This window comes from Mizuhopecten yessoensis, unplaced genomic scaffold, assembly GCF_002113885.1.
Source record: "Mizuhopecten yessoensis strain PY_sf001 unplaced genomic scaffold, ASM211388v2 scaffold11077, whole genome shotgun sequence".
Taxonomy (NCBI): domain Eukaryota; kingdom Metazoa; phylum Mollusca; class Bivalvia; order Pectinida; family Pectinidae; genus Mizuhopecten; species Mizuhopecten yessoensis.
In genome coordinates this window covers 385,249-410,848 of record NW_018408868.1, presented here as the reverse complement: position 1 = coordinate 410,848, position 25,600 = coordinate 385,249, and the positions used below count along the sequence as shown (strand labels likewise).

At 36.4% G+C, this 25,600-nt stretch overlaps 1 protein-coding gene across 4 annotated transcripts in view; it reads left to right on the top strand.

Moving 5' to 3' along the window:
• LOC110465440 (synaptic vesicle 2-related protein-like) overlaps nucleotides 1-25,323 on the top strand; it is a 53,311-nt gene extending 27,988 nt beyond the window's left edge. Inside the window, exons 3-19 of one of the 4 annotated variants that reach the window (XR_002464617.1) lie at nucleotides 272-357; nucleotides 1,402-1,500; nucleotides 2,244-2,315; nucleotides 4,506-4,630; nucleotides 4,914-4,977; nucleotides 5,900-6,025; nucleotides 6,252-6,383; nucleotides 6,717-6,793; nucleotides 7,242-7,318; nucleotides 8,343-8,354; nucleotides 14,011-14,112; nucleotides 15,038-15,149; nucleotides 15,771-15,852; nucleotides 19,336-19,425; nucleotides 19,531-19,644; nucleotides 21,046-23,121; nucleotides 23,364-25,323. Coding sequence is in view for 3 of the 4 variants with exons in the window: in XM_021521243.1 (XP_021376918.1) it covers nucleotides 272-357; nucleotides 1,402-1,500; nucleotides 2,244-2,315; nucleotides 4,506-4,630; nucleotides 4,914-4,977; nucleotides 5,900-6,025; nucleotides 6,252-6,383; nucleotides 6,717-6,793; nucleotides 7,242-7,318; nucleotides 8,343-8,354; nucleotides 14,011-14,112; nucleotides 15,038-15,149; nucleotides 15,771-15,852; nucleotides 19,336-19,425; nucleotides 19,531-19,644; nucleotides 21,046-21,084 (1,409 nt within the window). In the remaining variant the exon portion in view is untranslated. Of the gene's footprint in view, nucleotides 1-271; nucleotides 358-1,401; nucleotides 1,501-2,243; nucleotides 2,316-4,505; nucleotides 4,631-4,913; nucleotides 4,978-5,899; nucleotides 6,026-6,251; nucleotides 6,384-6,716; nucleotides 6,794-7,241; nucleotides 7,319-8,342; nucleotides 8,355-14,010; nucleotides 14,113-15,037; nucleotides 15,150-15,770; nucleotides 15,853-17,124; nucleotides 19,314-19,335; nucleotides 19,426-19,530; nucleotides 19,645-21,045 lie in introns of those variants that run through there. The other 3 variants (XM_021521243.1, XM_021521244.1, XM_021521245.1) reach the window with 3 other exon arrangements.
• The last annotated feature ends 277 nt before the right edge of the window (nucleotides 25,324-25,600 follow it).

Here is a 25,600-nt window from a genome sequence, read left to right as displayed (position 1 = left end):
AAAATTGATAGATATCAATTAAGTGCTTTCTTGTGGTTTAGTGAAATGATTTGTGATCTTTGTGGTAAAGGAGATAGTTAAATATATTTTGTACAAGTTTACAAGACTTATATCAGATACAAACCTATTGTACAAGTTTACAAGTCTTATATCAGATACAAACCTATTGTACAAGTTTACAAGACCTATTTCATAGCTTAACCTATGGACCTAGAGAAGATTATATCATGTTGTTATAAATTAACAAGTGCTTTTTGGCCTTTTTTGACAGAAACCTACACTATACAGCAAGCTATAGACAACATTGGATTTGGGAAGTTCCAGATCAAACTTTCCATCCTCACAGGATTTGCATGGGTAAGTAATGTTATGTACTTTTATATACTCCTCCCCAGGAGGTAGTTTGTACATATGTTCACTTTTCCATTGCTTAGTCATAACTTCAGAGACTTTATTTTTGAACAGATTTTCATCAAACTTCATACATGTATATTAGCCGAGCCTGAGATTTCCTTAAAACAGGTCGTTTTATCAGGTTGCCAAGGTCAAAGTCATCATTACTATTTCCATGATTCTTTGTCCGGTACATGTCACTCAAGTGACTTGATTTCTGAACATATTGCGATCAAACTTCCCATGTTGGTCAAGTATAAGAATACCTTGGAACAAGTTGAGTGTCAGGGTGGTAAGGTCAAGGTCACTTTCATATTTATAAATTTATAAAAAATATTGGCATTGCTCCAGTGACCTCATTTGTAATAGATTTTGATCAAACTTATACAATAGTCACATATGAGAATACTTTCATTGTGTTAAGGTCAAGGTTACAGGCTGATATGGATAGGAAGACTTTCTAGACTCTCTTTAAAAAGATGTAATATTTTTATGTGCATTTAGATATGTACAGATACAGTGAAATTCTTTATCAGAGAACACTAGATTGATGTGTAATTCAGTAACAATGTCATGCACACCAGAGTATTTCCATGACTTCCTATGCCTTGTCACAAATGGATGCATGAATCTTTCCTCCCATCCTCTTTGTACAGAAGACAATTTCAGAAAAAAATCTTTTCTCTTTTCTTTCAAAAACATGTTGTGATATGTTACATCAGTGTGATGTCATTTTGTGACATCTCAATCGGATGCAATATTGGCTTAGTTAAACAAGGGATGCTAATGTTATTCAAGTGACTTGAACATCAAACACAGCTTTGGTATGATCGAGTGATTTTGTGATAAGTGCTTAGCATTTACAACATACATCGACATGAAGTGGATTTTATTTCAACACTTGTTTACTAAACAAATATGGCTGTCATTCATTTTCTTTAACCATTTTTTTTTAAAACATGTCGCTCAACTGCTATTTGAAGAAGATTGACCAATCGTGTTTTACAGATGGCAGATGCCATGGAGATGATGATACTGGCCATTTTGTCTCCCGCCCTACACTGTGAATGGCAGCTAGAGAGCTGGCAGCAGGCTCTCATCACCACGGTAACACACTAACCTATGATTAACTTTAAAATTTAAAATTTTATTAACTTCCATGATCTTGATAGAAAACAAAATCTACACATTGATCTGGGTCATAAGACATATATGTGAAATAGTGCTTCATATATGTAACTGAGTTCATTGTTGTTTCATTGTAATAACAATCTGTAAATCAGTTTGTAAGCCCCGCCAGATTGTATAGGCTGTTGGGTAGCTATAGGGGACATGGTATTACCCATGCCAATCCTGTCCTTTTGAGTTCTGTCCTGTCACAAACCCGAACAACAAGGGAGGTACATTGTAATTTCAAAATAACAAATATTCACATATACAAATATTTCTTATGAAGCCCTGTTGTGTCGGTGACAACAGAAATAAGAGACTTAGTTATTTGAAATGTTCATGTTTGTGGTAGTAGGATCTGATTGCCTGTATACATAATAGAGGTCATTTAGAGGTCAGCAATTAAGGTCAGAAGTCACATATATTAATGTTTTGACACTTAAGATTAATATAATTAAAAAAAAACAGTCATTAGAATTTGAGTTCAAAACTTAAAGGTCAGAGTCAATGGTGACAATTTTAATGCTGTACAGGTAAATATAAGTCGCTTAGAAATAAATAAATCACAACTTTTACCACATGATGTTATGGAATAAATCTTTACAGGTATTGCTGATCTGTCAGCTTTTCCTGTAAAATATAAGATGATGTACATGTTTTTGACCTGTTTTATATTACAGATTGTATTCTGTGGGATGTTCTGTAGTTCAAGTTTCTGGGGCAGTGTGTGTGACAAATACGGACGCAGATCAGTATGTATATTTGACGACAGCCACATCAAAGAAAATATGCTCATGCATATACTTATAGAGCTGTACCGTTTATAAAAAGACTAGTTCTTCTTTTGGTGAAAAACTTAAATCTATTCAAAGTTGAACCCTGGAAGCATACTTGTGAATGAAATGGCTCCCCAGTTAAATAAGACTCGTTACAGAACATAGTCACTCTATTTCTAGCTTATTAGAAGATTGAATGTTCAGAGTGAGTTTTGACCTTTCCTTTAATATTTTTTTGGAGTTTAAAAATCAGTTTCAGATCACCAGTAATATGAAATAATATCACAATAGCATATCATAGTATAGCATAACAGGTATTAAAAAATTCATAAAAAAAATTGAAAGACCAAATTGATTCGAGAAGATGATAACCAGATGCTGTAAAAAGCTGCAATCAACAACTTTTTATATTTATCAACAACCATGAAAAGTTATCAGTAAAAGCGGGGGATATTATTTTGGGTTTGTCCGTCTGTCTGTCATGCTTAGTTTCTGTGCAATAACTGCAACAAATGTTTACCGATTTTCTTCAAACTTGGTCACAGGGTTAAATGCCTTAAGGGCTCGGGCAAGTTCGATGACCACTTTCAGCAGACTTTATTTGGCGGAGTTATGGCCCCTTGAATAGCAAAAACTTCATTTTCTGCCGTTTCTGTTCATTAACTCTCGCAAATATTATCTGATTGTCTTCAAACTTAGAAACAAGGTTCAATGCATTAAGGGCTCGGCAAAGTTTGACAACCACTTTAATTGGACTCCATTTGGCAGAGTAATGGCCCCTTGATTAATGAAAAACGTCATTATCTGCAGTTTCCGCAACTCTAGTAAATATTAGCCAAATTCCTTCAAACTTGATAACAATGTTTGTGTTCCTCTGTCTTTCATCCCATCTCGGGCACTCTTTGGGTTTTCGTGTGATAAATGCTGTAGATATTGTGCAGATATTTCAACCAAATTCTGTATGCACATCTGACTCATGCTAAGTTTGCCAACCGATGTGATTTGTGCATATATACGGATAATTAATGAGGTATGAGGCTTTTTTTTTCTACAAGTTTCAAGCTATACATTATGTCGTAACAGCACAATACTCACATGTTTAAACCTAACCTCAATAATGTTTACCTACAATATGTTCTGCTAGCAGGGATATAAATTCCATGAATTTGCTTGTTGAACCATACACACGCTCCAATAGTGTTCTAAAATATATCCCTTTTATCTAGATCATGTCCGGTAAAAGTGCATATAATTAACTTGGATATAGTAGAAAAGGAATCACTTATGATTTTATTGTGAAAAATTATAAATGTTCCATGTAAGGGTATTTAGTAGTCAGTGCACACTTTTCTGATACACATATGAATGATACTCTACAAAACTCCATATTCATAGTAGCCTACCTTATTTGCCATAATTAGCACTCCTCCCCCTATAGGTGCCCCTCACCCTTTTTTGGGAGGAATTTGAAATATATTGACCCTCTCAGAGACCTGACCAGGCCCAGTCAATGATTGGGAGTACTTACACTTAAAAGCAGAGATTTATGTCTGGTTATCATGGCTGGACTTCCTATGAAGCGTGAAATAGATGAAAACAAATCATGTCTAAAATGTTTATATTGTTCTAAGATGAAAAAACCTGATTGAAGTTGCACAGCTTATTCAATCATAACTTACATTTTATTATCCTAATAAATGCCATTCTCCCCCCCCCCCCCTTTAAGCACCCTGGGTGCTAATTATATTATGGGAAATACAGAATTTATAGAATAAAAGTTGACCAACATTTAAATACCTGCTGGAGGTAATATGACCTCCTGTGTTTGGACTTAGAGTATCAGAATTCATGCTTGAATTTGTTAGGAAGCAATATTACTTTACAAGGAAAAGATATTACTTTACAAGGAAAAGACATGTCAATGTTATAGTGTCTATAACCCTTTCACCACCATAGACCACAATGGACTCATCCCGATAAATGCATGGTAGAGTCTACTAAAGTTACCTAGGGGTGAAAGGGTAAAGAAACTATTGGCACATTTTTTTTTACTAGATTCACATGGTTTCTGCTAGGAACTAGACTTTTACTTTAACCTATACAGACACACTCCTGGCGTTTAGTACCATACATGTTGTCCCACTAAATGTCTGTTTTGATTTCTAGGAGCTGATTCTGTGCTCTGTGTTTACCTGTTACTTCGGTATCCTCAGCGCATTCTCACCCACCTTTATATGGATGTTGATCTTAAGAGGACTTGTTGGCTTCGGTATAGGAGGTGCTCCACAGTCGTATGTATCATACAGTGTGTTTTCTCTACTGTCAATTCTGAACAGTCCGGAATTTCCTCAAAATTGTGTTACCAAATTTATATACTTTTTCAGGGATTTTAGAAATTGATATACTGATACAGAAATGCATTATCTTAAAATTATCCAGAAACTGAATCTGTTATTGAATTGAGACTTGTTGTTTATGGTCTCCGAGTGATCCTTTGAAATCATATATTGTTTTTGTTGACAATATTTATGTTCAACAAGTAACTGTGGAATGAGATGTATGGTTTATTTGCAGTGTAACCCTGTATGCAGAGTTCCTGCCGTCCTCTTCCAGAGCGAGATGTGTTGTGCTGGTCGAGGTATTGTATCTATGTTACTTCACAAAACCTTGTCATGAGTACCACATAGTATGTAACATGAAATGTTTGCTGTGTATAAACATTCATGGTTTTACATGGTTGTACAATTTTGCTTGAAGTTATATCCACAACATCAATACAGCTATTCAAACTCCTTCCACTAAGTTGTGTTGAAACAGTATTGGTGGATCATAAAGGGTTGAGGGATTATCCTTGATTAGACTTTTAGTGTTGGAAGCTCAATTAAAAGACTCATTTAAAATCAGATCCTAAAATAAAAAGAATTGATGTAATTTGCAAAAGGTACCAGAGGCAATAAGTTTTGAGGATTAGTAAATGGATATCAATGAAGAATATAGAAATATTTTTTGTTTGGGGAAGTTATGATAGGTTAAAAAATATGGATAGAAAACTCTTGAAATGAAGTATGTAAAGCTGTTTTAATGAGGTATAACATGATTTTGAGGAAAGTAGAGGTGTGATGATAAGTAAGGAGATTGGTAAATCTCACCTTGAAAATTCCCTGAAGACCCAAATGTTTAGTTTGGAAGTCAATGTGGTAGAGCCATATTATATAGGCAATACTTTCCTGAGGTAAAGTTGAACTGAAAATATCCTGACCGGAAATTTTACAGAAGTTCAGGTCAAATCCACATGAATTTTTTTCTTGTCATATTGATGTCATTTTTCAACTGAAATTGACTCATTTTACTCTTTATAAGTAAAATTCACGTGAAAATTTGACCTGAATTGGCATCAAATAGATTCCACCAGTGTACCTGACCTTCAATGTTCCCTCCTCACACACTGTACTGGTGTATATGACTGGTATACCAGGAGAACTGGTTACATTGGTACTCTGCTCCATGTTATACAGACACTTGTACATGGTCAGTGAAACTGTGTGGTTTTGCCTCCACAGATATTCTGGGCTATTGGTGCTTGTTTTGAGGTGCTACTTGCGCTGGTGGTCATGCCAACATTGGGCTGGAAATGGCTGCTCGGACTGTCTGCTATGCCACTATTGCTGTTTTCGCTGTGCTGCTTTGTAAGTAACCTTGAGTGAAAGACAGCCATTACCTCCCCTTATAAGCAGTATTGCTGAACTCTTTCATGTTTTATCATTCTTAAAGATAGTAATGTTGCCTACTATCTTGAAACTCAGTCAAATATGTTGAAATTTCTAATTTAATGATCAAAACATGCATGGAAAAATAATATTAACTCGATAAATACCTGGTCATCAGTGCTGATAGAGTTGCTTCCCTTTGTAGTGGTTGCCAGAAAGTGCGAGGTATGACATGTGCAGAGGACAAGCTGATAAAGCGATAGCTACACTAGAGAGGATCGCTAAGGAGAACGGGAAGCCAATGCCGCTGGGCAAACTCGTAGAGCCGTCCACGAAGGTGAGCTTGCATTGCTATAAGATGAATGACTTGTGTAAAGTCCCTGTACTGTTGAGTTAATTAATGTTCCTGAAATGAAGATCACAAAAAGGCTAGAAATAAATGTCTTAATGTAAAAAACCTGTGTTACAAGCAAAAGATTAAAGCTCTCCTTATTTTTTCCATCATCAAAAATAAATTTTCTTTCAAAAATCATTGTTGTTTGTGTGAAGAGTAAGTATTTTAAAGCGTTATTTACATGTAACATGGGGTATGTCACCAATGACTCTAGATACTATTAATATATATCGTAGTATTATTAGTAACATATGTTTTGTTTCTGTCTTATTGTAGGCTACAAACAGAGGCAGTATAAAAGATCTTTTTCTCCCGGAGTTAAGAAAAACAACCTTACTTTTATGGGTTATTTGGTAGGTGGACACCTGCTCAATGTATCCTTTCCTAACTCATCATTTCAAATCTCAATAAGAAATTATATTAATAACTTTAAAGCAGATTTGAGGTTTTTTTTCAAAATAACTGTCTGGTGTATGTAAGTTACAGTAAGTTCCTTACAGTTTCAAAACAGAGTATTTGCTGTAAGTACTGATTATTTGCTGTAATTAATGGCTTAGCCTATAGGCACAAGTTCCTTACAGATTTATAACAGATTATTTGCTGTAAGTACTGATTAGATTTACTGTAATTAATGGCTTAGTCTTTAGGTACAAGTTCCTTACAGATTTATAACAGATTATTTGCTGTAAGTACTGATTATTTGCTGTAATTAATGACTTAGCCTATAGGCACAAGTTCCTTACAGATTTATAACTATAAGATGTAAGTACTTGTTACCTTGTAGTTTTGTTTCTGTCTCAGGTTTGTGTCAGCATTCTCCTACTACGGTATTGTACTGATGACAACAGAACTGTTTCAAATCTCGGACGGTTGTCACGGTAAGTACATAGGTGTATTGTATACATATCTAGGTTAGTTATGAATTAACCTCAGCTTCAAGCTCAGAACCATGTATTTTAGCTAAGCAAATAATTGAAAGTGGCAACTAATGATACATTGAAGGCTTTGAACCTTTTCTTGAAAGAATTATTTATATTATAGTTAAAAACCTGTACATTGTGTACTGGTATAAGTACACTTTAAAGGATTTTTTTCACATTTTATCAATGACTTGGAAGATCGAACGCTGAATACTGTTTTCAATGATTACGCTTGACTTTCTTTTTCTGGCTGTGTTACATGATTTAAGCTTATTACAAGAAAGTACATGATTTAAGCTTATTACAAGAAAGTTTACTCGAGCACAGAATTTAAACTTGAGCTTGAGAACGTTTTCATGAGAACCAGCCATAATGTCACCACTAGTTAACATAGAGGTACATGTTGTCACCACTAGTTAACATAGAGGTACATGTTGTCACCACTAGTTAACATAGAGGTACATGTTGTCACCACTAGTTAACATAGAGGTACATGTTGTCACCACTAGTTAACATAGAGGTACATGTTGTCACCACTAGTTAACATAGAGGTACATGTTGTCACCACTAGTTAACATAGAGGTACATGTTGTCACCACTAGTTAACATAGAGGTACATGTTGTCACCACTAGTTAACATAGAGGTACATGTTGTCACCACTAGTTAACATAGAGGTACATGTTGTCACCACTAGTTAACATAGAGGTACATGTTGTCACCACTAGTTAACATAGAGGTACATGTTGTCACCACTAGTTAACATAGAGGTACATGTTGTCACCACTAGTTAACATAGAGGTACATGTTGTCCTGCTACTTGTGTTTTGTTCTTTGTTCCTGTTCCTTCCCTTTGTTGTGTATCTGATGTGAAGGGAGGGATATCAATCTTTCTCCACAGAAACACATCCTTGTTGTATCTGATTTCAAAATGTAGTCATAAGAAAAGAATTACCATATTTCATATAGCTTTATCTCCAACAGGTTCAGAAACTGGTAAGAAGGGCAATAAGCTCATTGGACTGTAGTGGGCTGTGGCTTTATAATCTCCATCTATTCTATTGGGCTATCTACAATAATTAGCACCCTGGGCTGAAGGCTGACTTCTATAAAGCCTATATAATGGCCTGTGGTGGGCTAACTGCTGTGATAAACACTTTGGACTGACTTATACCCTTGATGTATTGCAGTGGTTCGACTGCTATAATGTTGACCATTCTATTGCATTACACATGTATACCCGGGCAAGCAAATCAAATTCAGATGGCTTTCATATCAGCTATAAATGCCATGGCCCACATGTTGACGTTATCTTTATTATGATGCCTAATTGTAACATTGGATAACACTGACACTCTCTGGAAGATAGCTGTTCTATTCGTTAAACAAGCACACATGGTACAAACATAGCTGTTCTATTCGTTAAACAAGCATACATGGTACATACATAGCTGTTCTATTTGTTAAACAAGCATACATGGGACATACATAGCTGTTCTATTCGTAAAACAAGCATACATGGTACATACATAGCTGTTCTATTCGTTAAACAAGCATATAGCTGTTCTATTAATTAAATAAGCATATAGCTGTTCTATTCATTGAACAAGCATATAGCTGTTCTATTTGTTAAACAAGCATATAGCTGTTCTATTCATTGAACAAGCATATAGCTGTTCTATTTGTTAAACAAGCATATAGCTGCTCTATTCATTGAACAAGCATAAAGCTGTTCTATTCGTTAAACAAGCATATAGCTGTTTTATTCATTAAACAAGCACACATGATACATGCAGACATTTACTTTAACTAAATGCTTCAATTTGATAAATATATTTTTATGAGATTAAAATATCTAGGAATGTTAAATATGGACATTGAAATGTTTTCATTTGGCATTCATGGTCATTATGAATGCCAAAGGGGAGCAGTTTAATGTTTTTGGGGGTGGTTGGGTGGCGTAGTGGATAGGGCACTTGCCTTTCACCTGATTGGATGTGGTAAGGTATGGGGTCACCATTACCATGTGGATTTTCTCTGAGTACTCTGGATACCTCCCACATTAAGCCCCCCAGTGCGCTAACATCCGGACCAACAAGAGTGATTAAAAGTTGTAAAAAAATTGTCTCATAATTGATGTTAACTGAATAAAGTTTATATGAATGCTTTAATAACTATCATTGCTTGTAGTAGGCTGATAGGTGTTATGTAGGCACCTCTAAAGACTGTATACGGTTGACTAATATAATGTTTATAGAGGGCTAATGTAATGATTGCTTAAAGTACATCTAGGACTAGGGGCTGTAGAGGGCTAATATAATGACTGCTTAAAGTACATCTAGGACTAGGGGCTGTAGAGGGCTAATATAATGACTGCTTAAAGTACATCTAGGACTAGGGGCTGTAGAGGGCTAATATAATGACTGCTTAAAGTACATCTAGGACTAGGGGCTGTAGAGGGCTAATATAATGACTGCTTAAAGTACATCTAGGACTAGGGGCTGTAGAGGGCTAATATAATGACTGCTTAAAGTACATCTAGGACTAGGGGCTGTAGAGGGCTAATATAATGACTGCTTAAAGTACATCTAGGACTAGGGGCTGTAGAGGGCTAATATAATGACTGCTTAAAGTACATCTAGGACTAGGGGCTGTAGAGGGCTAATATAATGACTGCTTAAAGTACATCTAGGACTAGGGGCTGTAGAGGGCTAATATAATGACTGCTTAAAGTACATCTAGGACTAGGGGCTGTAGAGGGCTAATATAATGACTGCTTAAAGTACATCTAGGACTAGGGGCTGTAGAGGGCTAATATAATGACTGCTTAAAGTACATCTAGGACTAGGGGCTGTAGAGGGCTAATATAATGACTGCTTAAAGTACATCTAGGACTAGGGGCTGTAGAGGGCTAATATAATGACTGCTTAAAGTACATCTAGGACTAGGGGCTGTAGAGGGCTAATATAATGACTGCTTAAAGTACATCTAGGACTAGGGGCTGTAGAGGGCTAATATAATGACTGCTTAAAGTACATCTAGGACTAGGGGCTGTAGAGGGCTAATATAATGACTGCTTAAAGTACATCTAGGACTAGGGGCTGTAGAGGGCTAATATAATGACTGCTTAAAGTACATCTAGGACTAGGGGCTGTAGAGGGCTAATATAATGACTGCTTAAAGTACATCTAGGACTAGGGGCTGTAGAGGGCTAATATAATGACTGCTTAAAGTACATCTAGGACTAGGGGCTGTAGAGGGCTAATATAATGACTGCTTAAAGTACATCTAGGACTAGGGGCTGTAGAGGGCTAATATAATGACTGCTTAAAGTACATCTAGGACTAGGGGCTGTAGAGGGCTAATATAATGACTGCTTAAAGTACATCTAGGACTAGGGGCTGTAGAGGGCTAATATAATGACTGCTTAAAGTACATCTAGGACTAGGGGCTGTAGAGGGCTAATATAATGACTGCTTAAAGTACATCTAGGACTAGGGGCTGTAGAGGGCTAATATAATGACTGCTTAAAGTACATCTAGGACTAGGGGCTGTAGAGGGCTAATATAATGACTGCTTAAAGTACATCTAGGACTAGGGGCTGTAGAGGGCTAATATAATGACTGCTTAAAGTACATCTAGGACTAGGGGCTGTAGAGGGCTAATATAATGACTGCTTAAAGTACATCTAGGACTAGGGGCTGTAGAGGGCTAATATAATGACTGCTTAAAGTACATCTAGGACTAGGGGCTGTAGAGGGCTAATATAATGACTGCTTAAAGTACATCTAGGACTAGGGGCTGTAGAGGGCTAATATAATGACTGCTTAAAGTACATCTAGGACTAGGGGCTGTAGAGGGCTAATATAATGACTGCTTAAAGTACATCTAGGACTAGGGTCTGTAGAGGGCTAATATAATAACTGTTTAAAGTACATCTAGGACTAGGGGCTGTGGAGGGCTAATATAATAACTGCTTAAAGTACATCTAGGACTAGGGGCTGTAGAGGGCTAATATAATGACTGCTTAAAGTATATCTAGGACTAGGGGCTGTAGAGGGCTAATATAATGACTGCTTAAAGCACATCTAGGACTAGGGGCTGTAGAGGGCTAATATAATGACTGCTTAAAGTATATCTAGGACTAGGGGCTGTAGAGGGCTAATATAATGACTGCTTATAGTACATCTAGGACTCGGGGCTGTAGAGGGCTAATATAATAACTGCTTAAAATATATCTAGGACTAGGGTCTGTAGAGGGCTAATATAATAACTGCTTAAAATACATCTAGGACTAGGGACTGTAGAGGGCTAATATAATAACTGTTTAAAGTACATCTAGGACTAGGGTCTGTAGAGGGCTAATATAATAACTGCTTAAAATATATCTAGGACTAGGGTCTGTAGAGGGCTAATATAATAACTGCTTAAAATATATCTAGGACTAGGGTCTGTAGAGGGCTAATATAATAACTGCTTAAAATATATCTAGGACTAGGGTCTGTAGAGGGCTAATATAATGACTGCTTAAAGTATATCTAGGACTAGGGGCTGTAGAGGGCTAATATAATGACTGCTTATAGTACATCTAGGACTCGGGGCTGTAGAGGGCTAATATAATAACTGCTTAAAATACATCTAGGACTAGGGGCTGTAGAGGGCTAATATAATAACTGCTTAAAATACATCTAGGACTAGGGTCTGTAGAGGGCTAATATAATAACTGCTTAAAATACATCTAGGACTAGGGGCTGTAGAGGGCTAATATAATGACTGCTTATAGTACATCTAGGACTCGGGGCTGTAGAGGGCTAATATAATAACTGCTTAAAATATATCTAGGACTAGGGTCTGTAGAGGGCTAATATAATAACTGCTTAAAATACATCTAGGACTAGGGGCTGTAGAGGGCTAATATAATAACTGCTACTGGCTAAAAGTGACTAACAACTAATTGAAAGGGCTTTAGTGGGCTGCCAGTTGTAATGAGCTCTATGGGCTGGAGTTGGCTGACTGCCTTAGTAAACACAATGGGCTGTAGAGGGCTTACTGCTGTGATAACTGCTACTTAACCAAGCTGCAAACTACAGTCAAACCTTGTTTTTTGGATTGTTATTTTTTTTTTGAAATAAATGAGGAAATCTATTTATCATAAAAAATCTTTTAAAAAAATCATGGTGAATGGGTTATATATATTTATCCTGCAACTCGCATCATAACTGTTTGTAAAGAAGTGACTGAATATAATACAGCTGTATTTGTATTCCGTCTTTGCGTATTGTAGAGTTATCTTCTCTTGTGAGCAGGTATTGATTGTTACGTCATTGGTTTGTGTGAGAAAATGACGTCGTTTTCTCAAAAATTAATGACGTTGCACTCACAACCAAATGATGTAACAATCAATACCTGCTCACAAGAGTAGATAACTCTGCAATACGAAAAGACGGAATATTTACTAAACAAATACAGTTCAGTATATTTGTTCTGATAAAATATGGTGTGTTTCTTTCAAAAAAAAGTATTTTACACATTGTACTGAATATACTCGATATCTTCTGAAATGTCATACATACGTGATGATGTTTCTTATTTGAGTTAGTGCTTAAGTTGTTTACATTATGCGAGAAAGCGTATTCCTGTTCTCAACGATGAAGCAAAACTGGCATCAAATCGAAAGGTGATCTGGCTACCTGATGTTTGGCAGCACTTAGTTTTTGTGTTGTTTTTGTTTCATATTTTGCGCCATTGTTCATTGCAAGAAATAAGCAGTACCTTAGTTGCTATTTTACATAATTTTCACAACAATGAAGGGTTGCAGAATAAATAGAATACACGTTTTGTGTGATAAAATAAATTAGGTGTCTTTGGTCTCTAGACAGCAGGTGGAGATGGCTGGCCAAGTCTTGTCATCTTCATCTTTCATTACTTTTGTCTGAATACACATTGTGTTTTCAGACACTTTACAAGTTAGTACTAGCTAGGTTGGACTGTAGTATACTCCGCTTCACCTTTTTCTTCATAATTCACTTATTACATCATTGCATTGGGAAGGCATTATTTTGGCAGGAATCTGAGGTATATGGAATAAGCAAGGTAAAATGGTGCTGGGAAAAAAGCTCAATTTATCCTGTAGTTCCAGTATGTCATGGACAACATTGATTCGAAGTGTATGAAGTGTTGTTCCAACAGCATTTTCCTGCATTTGTCCTTCTATTGAATCCTATTGAACATATATTTTTCGGACCAAAGACCAAAATCATTGTCAAAACATTTACTTCACTGGTGTTGGTGAATAAAACCTTTATTTCTGCCAATTCAATTACTGGTATCTATCATGAGTTTGTTTAGGATTAAATCTGTTGTAATTTTTTTCGAAGAAAGTATTTGAATCATCAGATATTTAAGTGGTCCTATATGATTAAATAAGGTATACTTGTATAATGTATTTGGTCTAGAAATTAAAGAATGTTAAAAAACATGTAGTTTACTTCTAAATATTTATGTCTATTTAAAAACAATTTTTGAAGCCATCAAATATTAAGGTCTATTGTGGTACATGTACTGCGAAGACTGTGAGTCCTGATGTTTATCGTGAGTTCTGTTTTAGTTTGTGTTGTGGCTGTTAATTAAATGTTGATGTTACTAACATCAGGGTCTGAAATCAAAGCCAAAGCACCATGCTTCCTCAAGTGTAATGGACTCGATACCGGGGACTACATAGATCTCACCTGGACCACCTTTGCCGAGTTTCCAGGTAATACAAACAATCTTGTCATGTTTTTGGGTATAACTTATGTTGGGTGACAGTGAGTTATTGGGGGATAGGTTTCTGCTGCTCACCAGAAGGCCTAGGCCTGGTTGTTCAGTAACTAGATTTGCTAATGTGTTGTCAAAGAAAACTTTTGATATCGGTTACTAATCAGGGTGTGTGGTGTAATTATTTGAATTGCAAGACTGTCAGTGGTAGGATGATAACCGGGTTGACAGGTAATGCACTTTGTATACCCAGAGAGACCCTTTCTCGTTTCTTAGAAAGTACATTTTAAAATGTAGACGCTGCCTTGTACAACAGACTCAAAACCAGAAAAGTGACATTTTCATTTATTTTTTAATCTGAATTGAAAGCTTTTTAACTTTAATGAGTAAACAGTACATTGCTGTTTCTTCTCCTTTCATTTCCATACTTCGATACATTTACACACAATAATGCATCAGAAGGATTTTAAGTATATCAGATTGGCATGTGACAGGCATATATCGTTGCAGTACTCTTGTTAAGCCTGTTACTATGGTAATTTGTTTGTTTGTATTTTACAGGTCTGTTTGTTACTATCTGGACTTGTTTGCTTGTTACTAGGATGATTTAAGGGTTATATTTGTATTTTACAGGTCTATTTGTTATTATCTGGACTTATTTGCTTGTTACTAGGATGATTTAAGAGTTATATTTGTATTTTACAGGTCTATTTGTTACTATCTGGACTTGTTTGCTTGTTACTAGAATGATTTAAGGGTTATATTTGTATTTTACAGGTCTATTTGTTATTATCTGGACTTGTTTGCTTGTTACTAGGATGATTTAAGGGTTATATTTGTATTTTACAGGTCTATTTGTTACTATCTGGACTTATTTGATTGTTACTAGGATGATTTAAGAGGTTTTTTTTTGTATTTTACAGGTCTATTTGTCACCGTGATTGTTATAGAGAAGTTTGGGAGAAAGTTTACGATGGCAATGGAGTTCTTTGTCTTCACCGTTTTTGTTCTATTTTCCAATATATGTACATCAAGGTGAGCATGTTTTACTCACTATACTGGGACACTTCCACCCTGTCAAATTGTCGCTCTTTTCTGATCAAATCCCTGTTCACTCAGTGTTGATTTGGTCCTTTACATGTAATTGCTATGTATTGCATGTTGTGTACTTAGATTCGCTGTCATGATACGTTTGCTCTCATTGGAAACTTGAACTCAGCAAAAAGTTCCTGGTATACAGTATTATCCTAGGAATATCATTCTACCATAGTTATATTATTTCACTCCATCATGTTACCCTGATTGTAGTATTATAATAAGTGTTATGAATCTGGTAGAATTATTTTACAAAGTGAGAATTCACAAGTAATCAAGTGTAATATCCTACTAATTATAAATGATTTGTTATCCAATTAGCATTGAATCAAGACACATTATTATTATTTTAAAATTCATTTGTATTAAAAATGCATGCATTGAAAATAAGTTAACTATGTTTCTGATAAACCCTTGCCGGTATTCTAAGATTCAATATTACTCCCATCTTAGAATTGAGTTTTACATCTGAAAATTCCTACTCTTTTGTTTTCATGAACATGGAAATCGAATGACAGATTGAGATACAATAGGTAATAAACTGCATTATATCTTTTTCAGACCGGTATTGACATTCTTCCTGTTTGTAGCCAGAGCTTTTATATCTGGAGCTTTCCAGGCAGCTTATGTATACACACCTGAGGTAAGGGATGGTATACATGTATACACACCTGAGTTAAGGTATGGTATATGTATACACACCTGAGGTAAGGGAGGGGATACATGTATACACACCTGAGGTAAGGGATAGTATATGTATACACACCTGAGGTAAGGGATTGTATACATTGATACCCTCCTGAGGTAAGGGATGGTATACATGTGTCCACACCTGAGGTAAGGGAGGGGTGTATGTGTACACACCTGAGGTAAGGGATGGTATACAAGTATACCCACCTGAGGTAAGGGATGGTATACATGTATACATACCTGAGGTAAGAGAGGGGTGTATGTGTACACACCTGAGGAAAGGGAGGGGTATATGTATACACACCTGAGGTCAGGGATGGTATACATGTATACACACCTGATGTAAGGGATGGTATACATGTATACACACCTGAGGTAAGAGAGGGGTGTATGTGTACACACCTGAGGTAAGGGAGGGGTATATGTATACACACCTGAGGTAAGGGATGGTATACAAGTATACACACCTGAGGTAAGGGATGGTATACATGTATACACACCTGAGGTAAGGGATGGTATACATGTGTACACACCTGAGGTAAGGGAGGGGTGTATGTGTACACACCTGAGGTAAGGGATGGTATACATGTATACACACCTGAGGTAAGGGATGGTATACATGTGTACACCCCTGAGGTAAGGGAGGGGTGTATGTATACACACCTGAGGTAAGGGAGGGGTATATGTATACATACCTGAGGTAAGGGATGGTATACATGTATACACACCCGAGGTAAGGGATGGCATACATGTATACACACCTGAGGTAAGGAATGGTATACATGCATGTGTACACCCCTGAGGTAAGGGAGGGATGTATACACACCTGAGGTAAGGGAGGGGTATATGTATACATACCTGAGGTAAGGGATGGTATACATGTATACACACCCGAGGTAAGGGATGGTATACATGTATACACACCTGAGGTAAGGGATGGTATATGTGTACACACCTGAGGTAAGGGATGGTATACATGTATACACACCTGATGAAGGGATGGGTATATGTGCATATACCTGAGGTAAGGGATGGGTATATGTATACACACCTGAGGTAAGGGAGGGGTTTATATATACACACATGAGGTAAGGGATGGGTATATGTGTACAAACCTGAGGTAAGGGATGGTATACATGTAAACAAACCTGAGGTAAGGGATGGGTATATGTATACACACCTGAGTATGTGGACTAAGTTAATGATGTGGTATTGGTTCCTACAGGTATATCCCACCTCTATGAGAGCTATGTATGGGAGCTAAGTTAATGATGTGGTATTGGTACCTACAGGTATATCCCACCTCTATGAGAGCTATGTATGGGAACTAAGTTAATGATGTGGTATTGGTTCCTACAGGTATATCCCACCTCTATGAGAGCTATGTATGGGAACTAAGTTAATGATGTGGTATTGGTTCCTACAGGTATATCCCACCTCTATGAGAGCTATGTATGGGAACTAAGTTAATGATGTGGTATTGGTTCCTACAGGTATATCCCACCTCTATGAGAGCTATGTATGGGAACTAAGTTAATGATGTGGTATTGGTTCCTACAGGTATATCCCACCTCTATGAGAGCTATGTATGGGAACTAAGTTAATGATGTGGTATTGGTTCCTACAGGTATATCCCACCTCTATGAGAGCTATGTATGGGAACTAAGTTAATGATGTGGTATTGGTTCCTACAGGTATATCCCACCTCTATGAGAGCTATGTATGGGAACTAAGTTAATGATGTGGTATTGGTTCCTACAGGTATATCCCACCTCTATGAGAGCTATGTATGGGAACTAAGTTAATGATGTGGTATTGGTTCCTACAGGTATATCCCACCTCTATGAGAGCTATGTATGGGAACTAAGTTAATGATGTGGTATTGGTTCCTACAGGTATATCCCACCTCTATGAGAGCTATGTATGGGAACTAAGTTAATGATGTGGTATTGGTTCCTACAGGTATATCCCACCTCTATGAGAGCTATGTATGGGAACTAAGTTAATGATGTGGTATTGGTTCCTACAGGTATATCCCACCTCTATGAGAGCTATGTATGGGAACTAAGTTAATGATGTGGTATTGGTTCCTACAGGTATATCCCACCTCTATGAGAGCTATGTATGGGAACTAAGTTAATGATGTGGTATTGGTTCCTACAGGTATATCCCACCTCTATGAGAGCTATGTATGGGAACTAAGTTAATGATGTGGTATTGGTTCCTACAGGTATATCCCACCTCTATGAGAGCTATGTATGGGAACTAAGTTAATGATGTGGTATTGGTTCCTACAGGTATATCCCACCTCTATGAGAGCTATGTATGGGAACTAAGTTAATGATGTGGTATTGGTTCCTACAGGTATATCCCACCTCTATGAGAGCTATGTATGGGAACTAAGTTAATGATGTGGTATTGGTTCCTACAGGTATATCCCACCTCTATGAGAGCTATGTATGGGAACTAAGTTAATGATGTGGTATTGGTTCCTACAGGTATATCCCACCTCTATGAGAGCTATGTATGGGAACTAAGTTAATGATGTGGTATTGGTTCCTACAGGTATATCCCACCTCTATGAGAGCTATGTATGGGAACTAAGTTAATGATGTGGTATTGGTTCCTACAGGTATATCCCACCTCTATGAGAGCTATGTATGGGAACTAAGTTAATGATGTGGTATTGGTTCCTACAGGTATATCCCACCTCTATGAGAGCTATGTATGGGAACTAAGTTAATGATGTGGTATTGGTTCCTACAGGTATATCCCACCTCTATGAGAGCTATGTATGGGAACTAAGTTAATGATGTGGTATTGGTTCCTACAGGTATATCCCACCTCTATGAGAGCTATGTATGGGAACTAAGTTAATGATGTGGTATTGGTTCCTACAGGTATATCCCACCTCTATGAGAGCTATGTATGGGAACTAAGTTAATGATGTGGTATTGGTTCCTACAGGTATATCCCACCTCTATGAGAGCTATGTATGGGAACTAAGTTAATGATGTGGTATTGGTTCCTACAGGTATATCCCACCTCTATGAGAGCTATGTATGGGAACTAAGTTAATGATGTGGTATTGGTTCCTACAGGTATATCCCACCTCTATGAGAGCTATGTATGGGAACTAAGTTAATGATGTGGTATTGGTTCCTACAGGTATATCCCACCTCTATGAGAGCTATGTATGGGAACTAAGTTAATGATGTGGTATTGGTTCCTACAGGTATATCCCACCTCTATGAGAGCTATGTATGGGAACTAAGTTAATGATGTGGTATTGGTTCCTACAGGTATATCCCACCTCTATGAGAGCTATGTATGTGAACTAAGTTAATGATGTGGTATTGGTTACTACAGGTATATCCCACCTCTATGAGATCTATGTATGGGAACTAAGTTAATAATGTGGTATTGGTTTATACAGGTATATCCCACCTCTATGAGAGCTATAGGACTTGGTTGCTGTAGTGCTATGGCCAGAGTTGGGGCTATCATCACACCTTTTGTAGCACAGGTAAGTACACAGCATTTCAAACAAGAAAGTGTAAACTATTTAATAGCCATTCTTCGGAAGTAACTACCTAAAAACTTGTCCAAACATGTATTTGTTTAACTGCAGGTGTTGCTGAGGTCATCATCATACACAGCCATCTCAACGTACGGTGTGATAGCCCTGGTGGCCACCGGCGTTTGTTTATTGTTACCTATAGAAACCAAGGGGCGGGAGATGAAGGTAAGTCAAATACATTTTGTTACCCATAGCAACCAAGGGACAGGATATGAAGGTAAGTCAAATACATTTTGTTACCCATAGCAACCAAGGGACAGGATATGAAGGTAAGTCAAATACATTTTGTTACCCATAGCAACCAAGGGACAGGATATGAAGGTAAGTCAAATACATTTTGTTACCCATAGCAACCAAGGGACAGGATATGAAGATAAGTCAAATACATTTTGTTACCCATAGCAACCAAGGGACAGGATATGAAGATAAGTCAAATACATTTTGTTACGCATAGCAACCAAGGGACAGGATATGAAGGTATGCTAAATACATTATATGTTACCCATAGCAACCAAGTGACAGGATATGAAGATTACCAAGGCACAGGATATGAAGGTAAGTCAAATACATTTTGTTACCCATAGCAACCAAGGAACAGGATAAGAAGGTAAGTCAAATACATTGTGTTACCCATAGCAACCAAGGGACAGGATATGAAGGTTGTGTTGCCCATAGAAACCACAGGCAAATGGGAGGGAGGAATGAATTCAACAAGAGATCAGGTTACCAACAGAAACTGAAAGGCTGAAAATGAATGTATGTGTAATAAGTTGTGCTACCCAGACACCGAAGGGGAAGGGGGAATGTATAAAATATTAGAGGTAATATTACCATAGAACGATGGGGCAGGAAATGAAATTAAGCCAAAAACATTGCGTGTACCTATGGAAACCAAAGGGCTTGAGGTAAAGGTAAGTAGGATGTTATGTTACACCTGTCAACCTAAATAGGTACAATTTGAACAAGAGGTTGTGTTACCATAGAACCATGGTTCAGGAGATAAAATTAAGCAGAATAGGTTGGGTTACTCATAGAAACCAAAGGGCTTGGGATTAAGGTGACCATAAGTAGGTGGTTGTGTAATTAACTCAGGAAGCCTAAAGGGGTACGATTAATTTGAACAAGAGGTTATATTATATGTGGAAGTCAATCAATAGGAGATTGGTGGGTTGAATGTTAAATAAATATATGTGGTAACCATGGAAGCTTAGTGAAATCTAAAGCTAAGCAAACATTTGTTAATTTGGAATCATAACTATGCTACTATGCTGGAGCATTGAACAGCATTAGATCCAGTGTGGTAGTAGGCATGGGATCAGGTCTTGGTGTTTGGGGAACATTTTTGTCACACATCAAAAATACTTATATAGAATTCTTCTGATATTGGTTCTGCCTGCCCACATCATGGGATGAAAGCATTGATTATCTACGTTTTAGTGTTTGATATTTATATGTGAAATACAATAAACAACAGTTTGAAAGATATTTTCAGCAAGCCATCACAGTTCTTTATATATTTTTTATTTTTTTACAAAAACGTTGATTGCTTTGTTGTGTTGATTCCAGGACACCACCCATGAGGTTCACGACGCTCCTGCCAGATGAGGGATGTTGTGTGTATATATATAACAATTCTACACAAAACATCTGCCCTCCCTTCTCATCATACTGCCTTCATGTCAGAGCTGTAGATGTCTAGATGTCCCGTGAAAGGTACAACCTTTTTTCTGGATGTCACGTGACGTGTACAGCCTTTTGACAGGATGTCCTGTGAAGTACACAGCCTTTGTACCTGTACATTCAGTATAGAAGGTCGGGATGGCCGTAGTCCAATGTTGATGATGGCAGTTCAGCTTATACGACACAACAACTTCTCAAATAAGAATCTCACATGATTTTATTTTTGTTCTGTGATTATTTGTGAATATTGCCTCAGAGATTGAATAGAAAACCGTTTATGAATGGCTTATTATAATGTATGTGTATCTTATGATTGTGCTGTTAATGATTAGAATGTACAAATAGGATGGCTTAGGACAGGTTTCTTTTCTACCAGGACAAATCATTAAATCTGCTGATACCAATCTCTGTTCAGAAATGTTGACAAAATAACAGTCCTTCACCATGTTTTGTTGAGTCTCATGACTGATTTCTTTTGTACAAGCAAAGAAAATGCAACTTTGTGTAGATAGAGGGTTCCTTTTGCTTCCAAACACATTTTGTACATCTTAATCAATGATCATGGATTTTTATTTTTTTGTGGAAATAAGCATTCCGCTATATTTTCTTTAATTATACCTTTCCAAGTAGGTGTCTAAACAATTCAGGATAACCTATCAAGATTCAAACGGAATAATTTCCATTTGGAATTAAATCACAAACCTTACTTCTTCAATCTTAACATTTTGACATGGTATACATATCTAGAGCATTCACAATATAAAGTGGGGACAGACTACGATATGGCAGGTCGTGTACAACTCTTCCTGAAAGCGTCAATATCTTTTAATGAAAATTCAACTTAATCATAATACTTGTAGTTTAGTATGACAAAGAAAATTATTAGAGGCAATATCCTAAGAGTTAAAAGGGGAGATAGTCCCTTTTATATTTTGTTTATTAGTATGGTTATTGTTTTTGTCACTGTTGACAGGAAGTACTGGAAATAACATGAAGTGTTTTATTCACAATTTTACATGTAAATCAATATGTAGTATACAATGTACAGGGTGTGTAGCGTCATAGGATGATAGAGTGTGTATGTTACTGTGCTAGAGTGTGTAGGTTACTGTGCTAGAGTGTGTATGTTACTGTGCTAGAGTGTGTAGGTTACTGTGCTAGAGTGTGTAAGTTACTGTGCTAGAGTGTGTAGGTTACTGTGCTAGAGTGTGTAGGTTACTGTGCTAGAGTGTGTAGGTTACTGTGCTAGAGTGTGTAGGTTACTGTGCTAGAGTGTGTATGTTACTGTGCTAGAGTGTGTAGGTTACTGTGCTAGAGTGTGTATGTTACTGTGCTAGAGTGTGTAGGTTACTGTGCTAGAGTGTGTATGTTACTGTGCTAGAGTGTGTATGTTACTGTGCTAGAGTGTGTATGTTACTGTGCTAGAGTGTGTATGTTACTGTGCTAGAGTGAGTATGTTACTGTGCTAGAGTGTGTATGTTACTGTGCTAGAGTGTGTATGTTACTGTGCTAGAGTGTGTATGTTACTGTGCTAGAGTGAGTATGTTACTGTGCTAGAGTGTGTATGTTACTGTGCTACAGTGTGTAGGTTACTGTGCTAGAGTGAGTATGTTACTGTGCTAGAGTGAGTATGTTACTGTGCTAGAGTGTGTATGTTACTGTGCTAGAGTGAGTATGTTACTGTGCTAGAGTGTGTATGTTACTGTGCTAGAGTGAGTATGTTACTGTGCTAGAGTGTGTATGTTACTGTGCTAGAGTGAGTATGTTACTGTGCTAGAGTGTGTATGTTACTGTGCTAGAGTGAGTATGTTACTGTGCTAGAGTGTGTATGTTACTGTGCTAGAGTGAGTATGTTACTGTGCTAGAGTGAGTATGTTACTGTGTGAGAGTGTGTAGGTTACTGTGCTAGAGTGTGTATGTTACTGTGCTAGAGTGTGTAGGTTACTGTGCTAGAGTGTGTATGTTACTGTGCTAGAGTGAGTATGTTACTGTGCTAGAGTGTGTATGTTACTGTGCTAGAGTGAGTATGTTACTGTGCTAGAGTGTGTATGTTACTGTGCTAGAGTGAGTATGTTACTGTGCTAGAGTGTGTATGTTACTGTGCTAGAGTGAGTATGTTACTGTGCTAGAGTGAGTATGTTACTGTGCTAGAGTGTGTATGTTACTGTGCTAGAGTGAGTATGTTACTGTGCTAGAGTGTTTAGGTTACTGTGCTAGAGTGTGTATGTTACTGTGCTCATTATGTGCTGTGATTTCATAGATAGAAATATGGTCAACTTATATTATATGGTCTTTATTTATCATACTGACATGTTTTTCTCATTTCATTGGTGGAGGTATCTCGAGAGTAATTCAGTGTACCTCATATCTAAACTCCATCACAAGTTTACATATTTGTTTTATTTGCTGCAATACAATTCCATATACAAAATTTATAATTGAACACATTTATAAGTTTATATGTGTATTTCTCTTTTTCCCATGAAAAATCCTTATTGGGTTTTATTTATGTTTCAAATATCTGGTATAACTGTGGTATTCTTTATCGTTCATATTGTATTGTTTGAAAATATCTTTTACATGTATATGCCTTTGTTCTTTTTATGAATACATGTCTACTTGTGAGATTAAGAATCTTCAAAATAACCTCATCTACTTCTTTGACCAAGAATGTTCATGGTATTTGAATTATATATTTAGGTACTATCTTTGGTGTGCCATTACCGGTATCATTACAACATGTTTTTGTCCTCTTGACAGAGATTATAACAGGGTTAGGGAGGATTAAAACAATTCTTGTACCAGTATATTGTTTGACAATTATTTGCTGATAAATTATTTGTTAAAAAAATCTTTATACTGTGTGAAGTTACTGTGGACAAACATATCAGTGGCGATAATATTTTAGCAATTTCATTCCATTTAACAGTGCAACACTATGATAACTGTTAAATATAAAATCATAAAATTGATGCATGGTATAAATATTTATCAAACTTATTTATATAACTTCAAAATTTTACTTGAACTGTGAAAAATCTGGGTGCACCAATAGAAATTATATTTACAATAATTTGTTCCTGTCCTTGGACATTTTAGTTGAACCGAGAAAATCTGAGTGTAGCATAGAAATATGTTTACAATATATTGTTATTGTCTATGGTACCTTGTTGATGTGTAGTTATATTTAAATCTGTTGTAAATTAAGTAAACCATAACATAAATGGCTGTTGGTAATAACATGAAGAGATGTTTTTATTTCAAACAAATTATCAATATATTATTTTATTGTACAATAGATCATGTGTATATTTGTTTAAACAATTAATTTATTGACCATGTTGTATAGAATGTACCATATTTTGGAGTAGAATCTCAATATATGTATATGAATAAATATTTGAATCATGAACTAATACATAAATTGCAATATTAATCTACAGACTACATTATTTTGTAGCTGTATCTGAGATATTGAGAAAGCTTCATCAGGTACTATTTTAGGGAATTAAGATTTAAAAATTCAAAATATGAGGTTTACCATAATATCAATTTTTATATTTTGTGAATTATCTTTGTTTCAGGGTCGTTGTTTTTGTCCGAGTTATATAACAGTGTTTAGGGTATTACATATATACAAATCAAACAAGAGATAAATGTGCAATGTTGTGTGCGATATCGGCGGCGAACGAATTTGATCTCATTTGAAGCAGTCAAAATAGAAATGGCAATTTTGTCTCTTGGACAAAATATTGTTTTGTTTCTTTTTTTGAATCATTACACGGCTGTTTGTACACGAGGTTGGGGTTGTAATTTACCTTGTATACTTGGTTGATGGTGTAAATTTCGATGTACACTAGGTTTGTGGCATTCATTTTCATCTTTTTTAGTAAATTAAGTATGTGATATGAGGGTTGGTTTGTTTCTATTTATGTAGACATCAGTACATGTACTGCTTTATTTTGGCGAGATATCATTTTTTGTGTTTACTCACAAATTTAGATACCACATAATTATATAACCATGGCGATCCCATCGAGTCTGTCAAGTTTATTGCATACTCTAGTGTATTACTAGTGATTAAAACTTATTTAACTCATTCACCCCTGAAATTTCATAATGAACCATTTCACCCTTTGAATTGGAAGAGTTCAAATGTGTCTTCAGGGGTGAATGAGTTAAGAGGAAACATCACCAGTAAATGTTTTGTTTGCGAGGTCTAAGCAATGCACAATATATCATAACATGTTTAGCAAATTTTCACTTTACTTTTCAAAGACATTTTAGCATTCACAAATAATTTCAGAAGTGATTAGTATTATAAACATTCCATTTTTTTTAATTTATAGTTATCTTCTCTTATCTTTTCCATTACTCTTGATGTTCTATGAATATGTTAAGCTTATATTTCTAGTGACTATGGTTGACTTGTTATCCAACA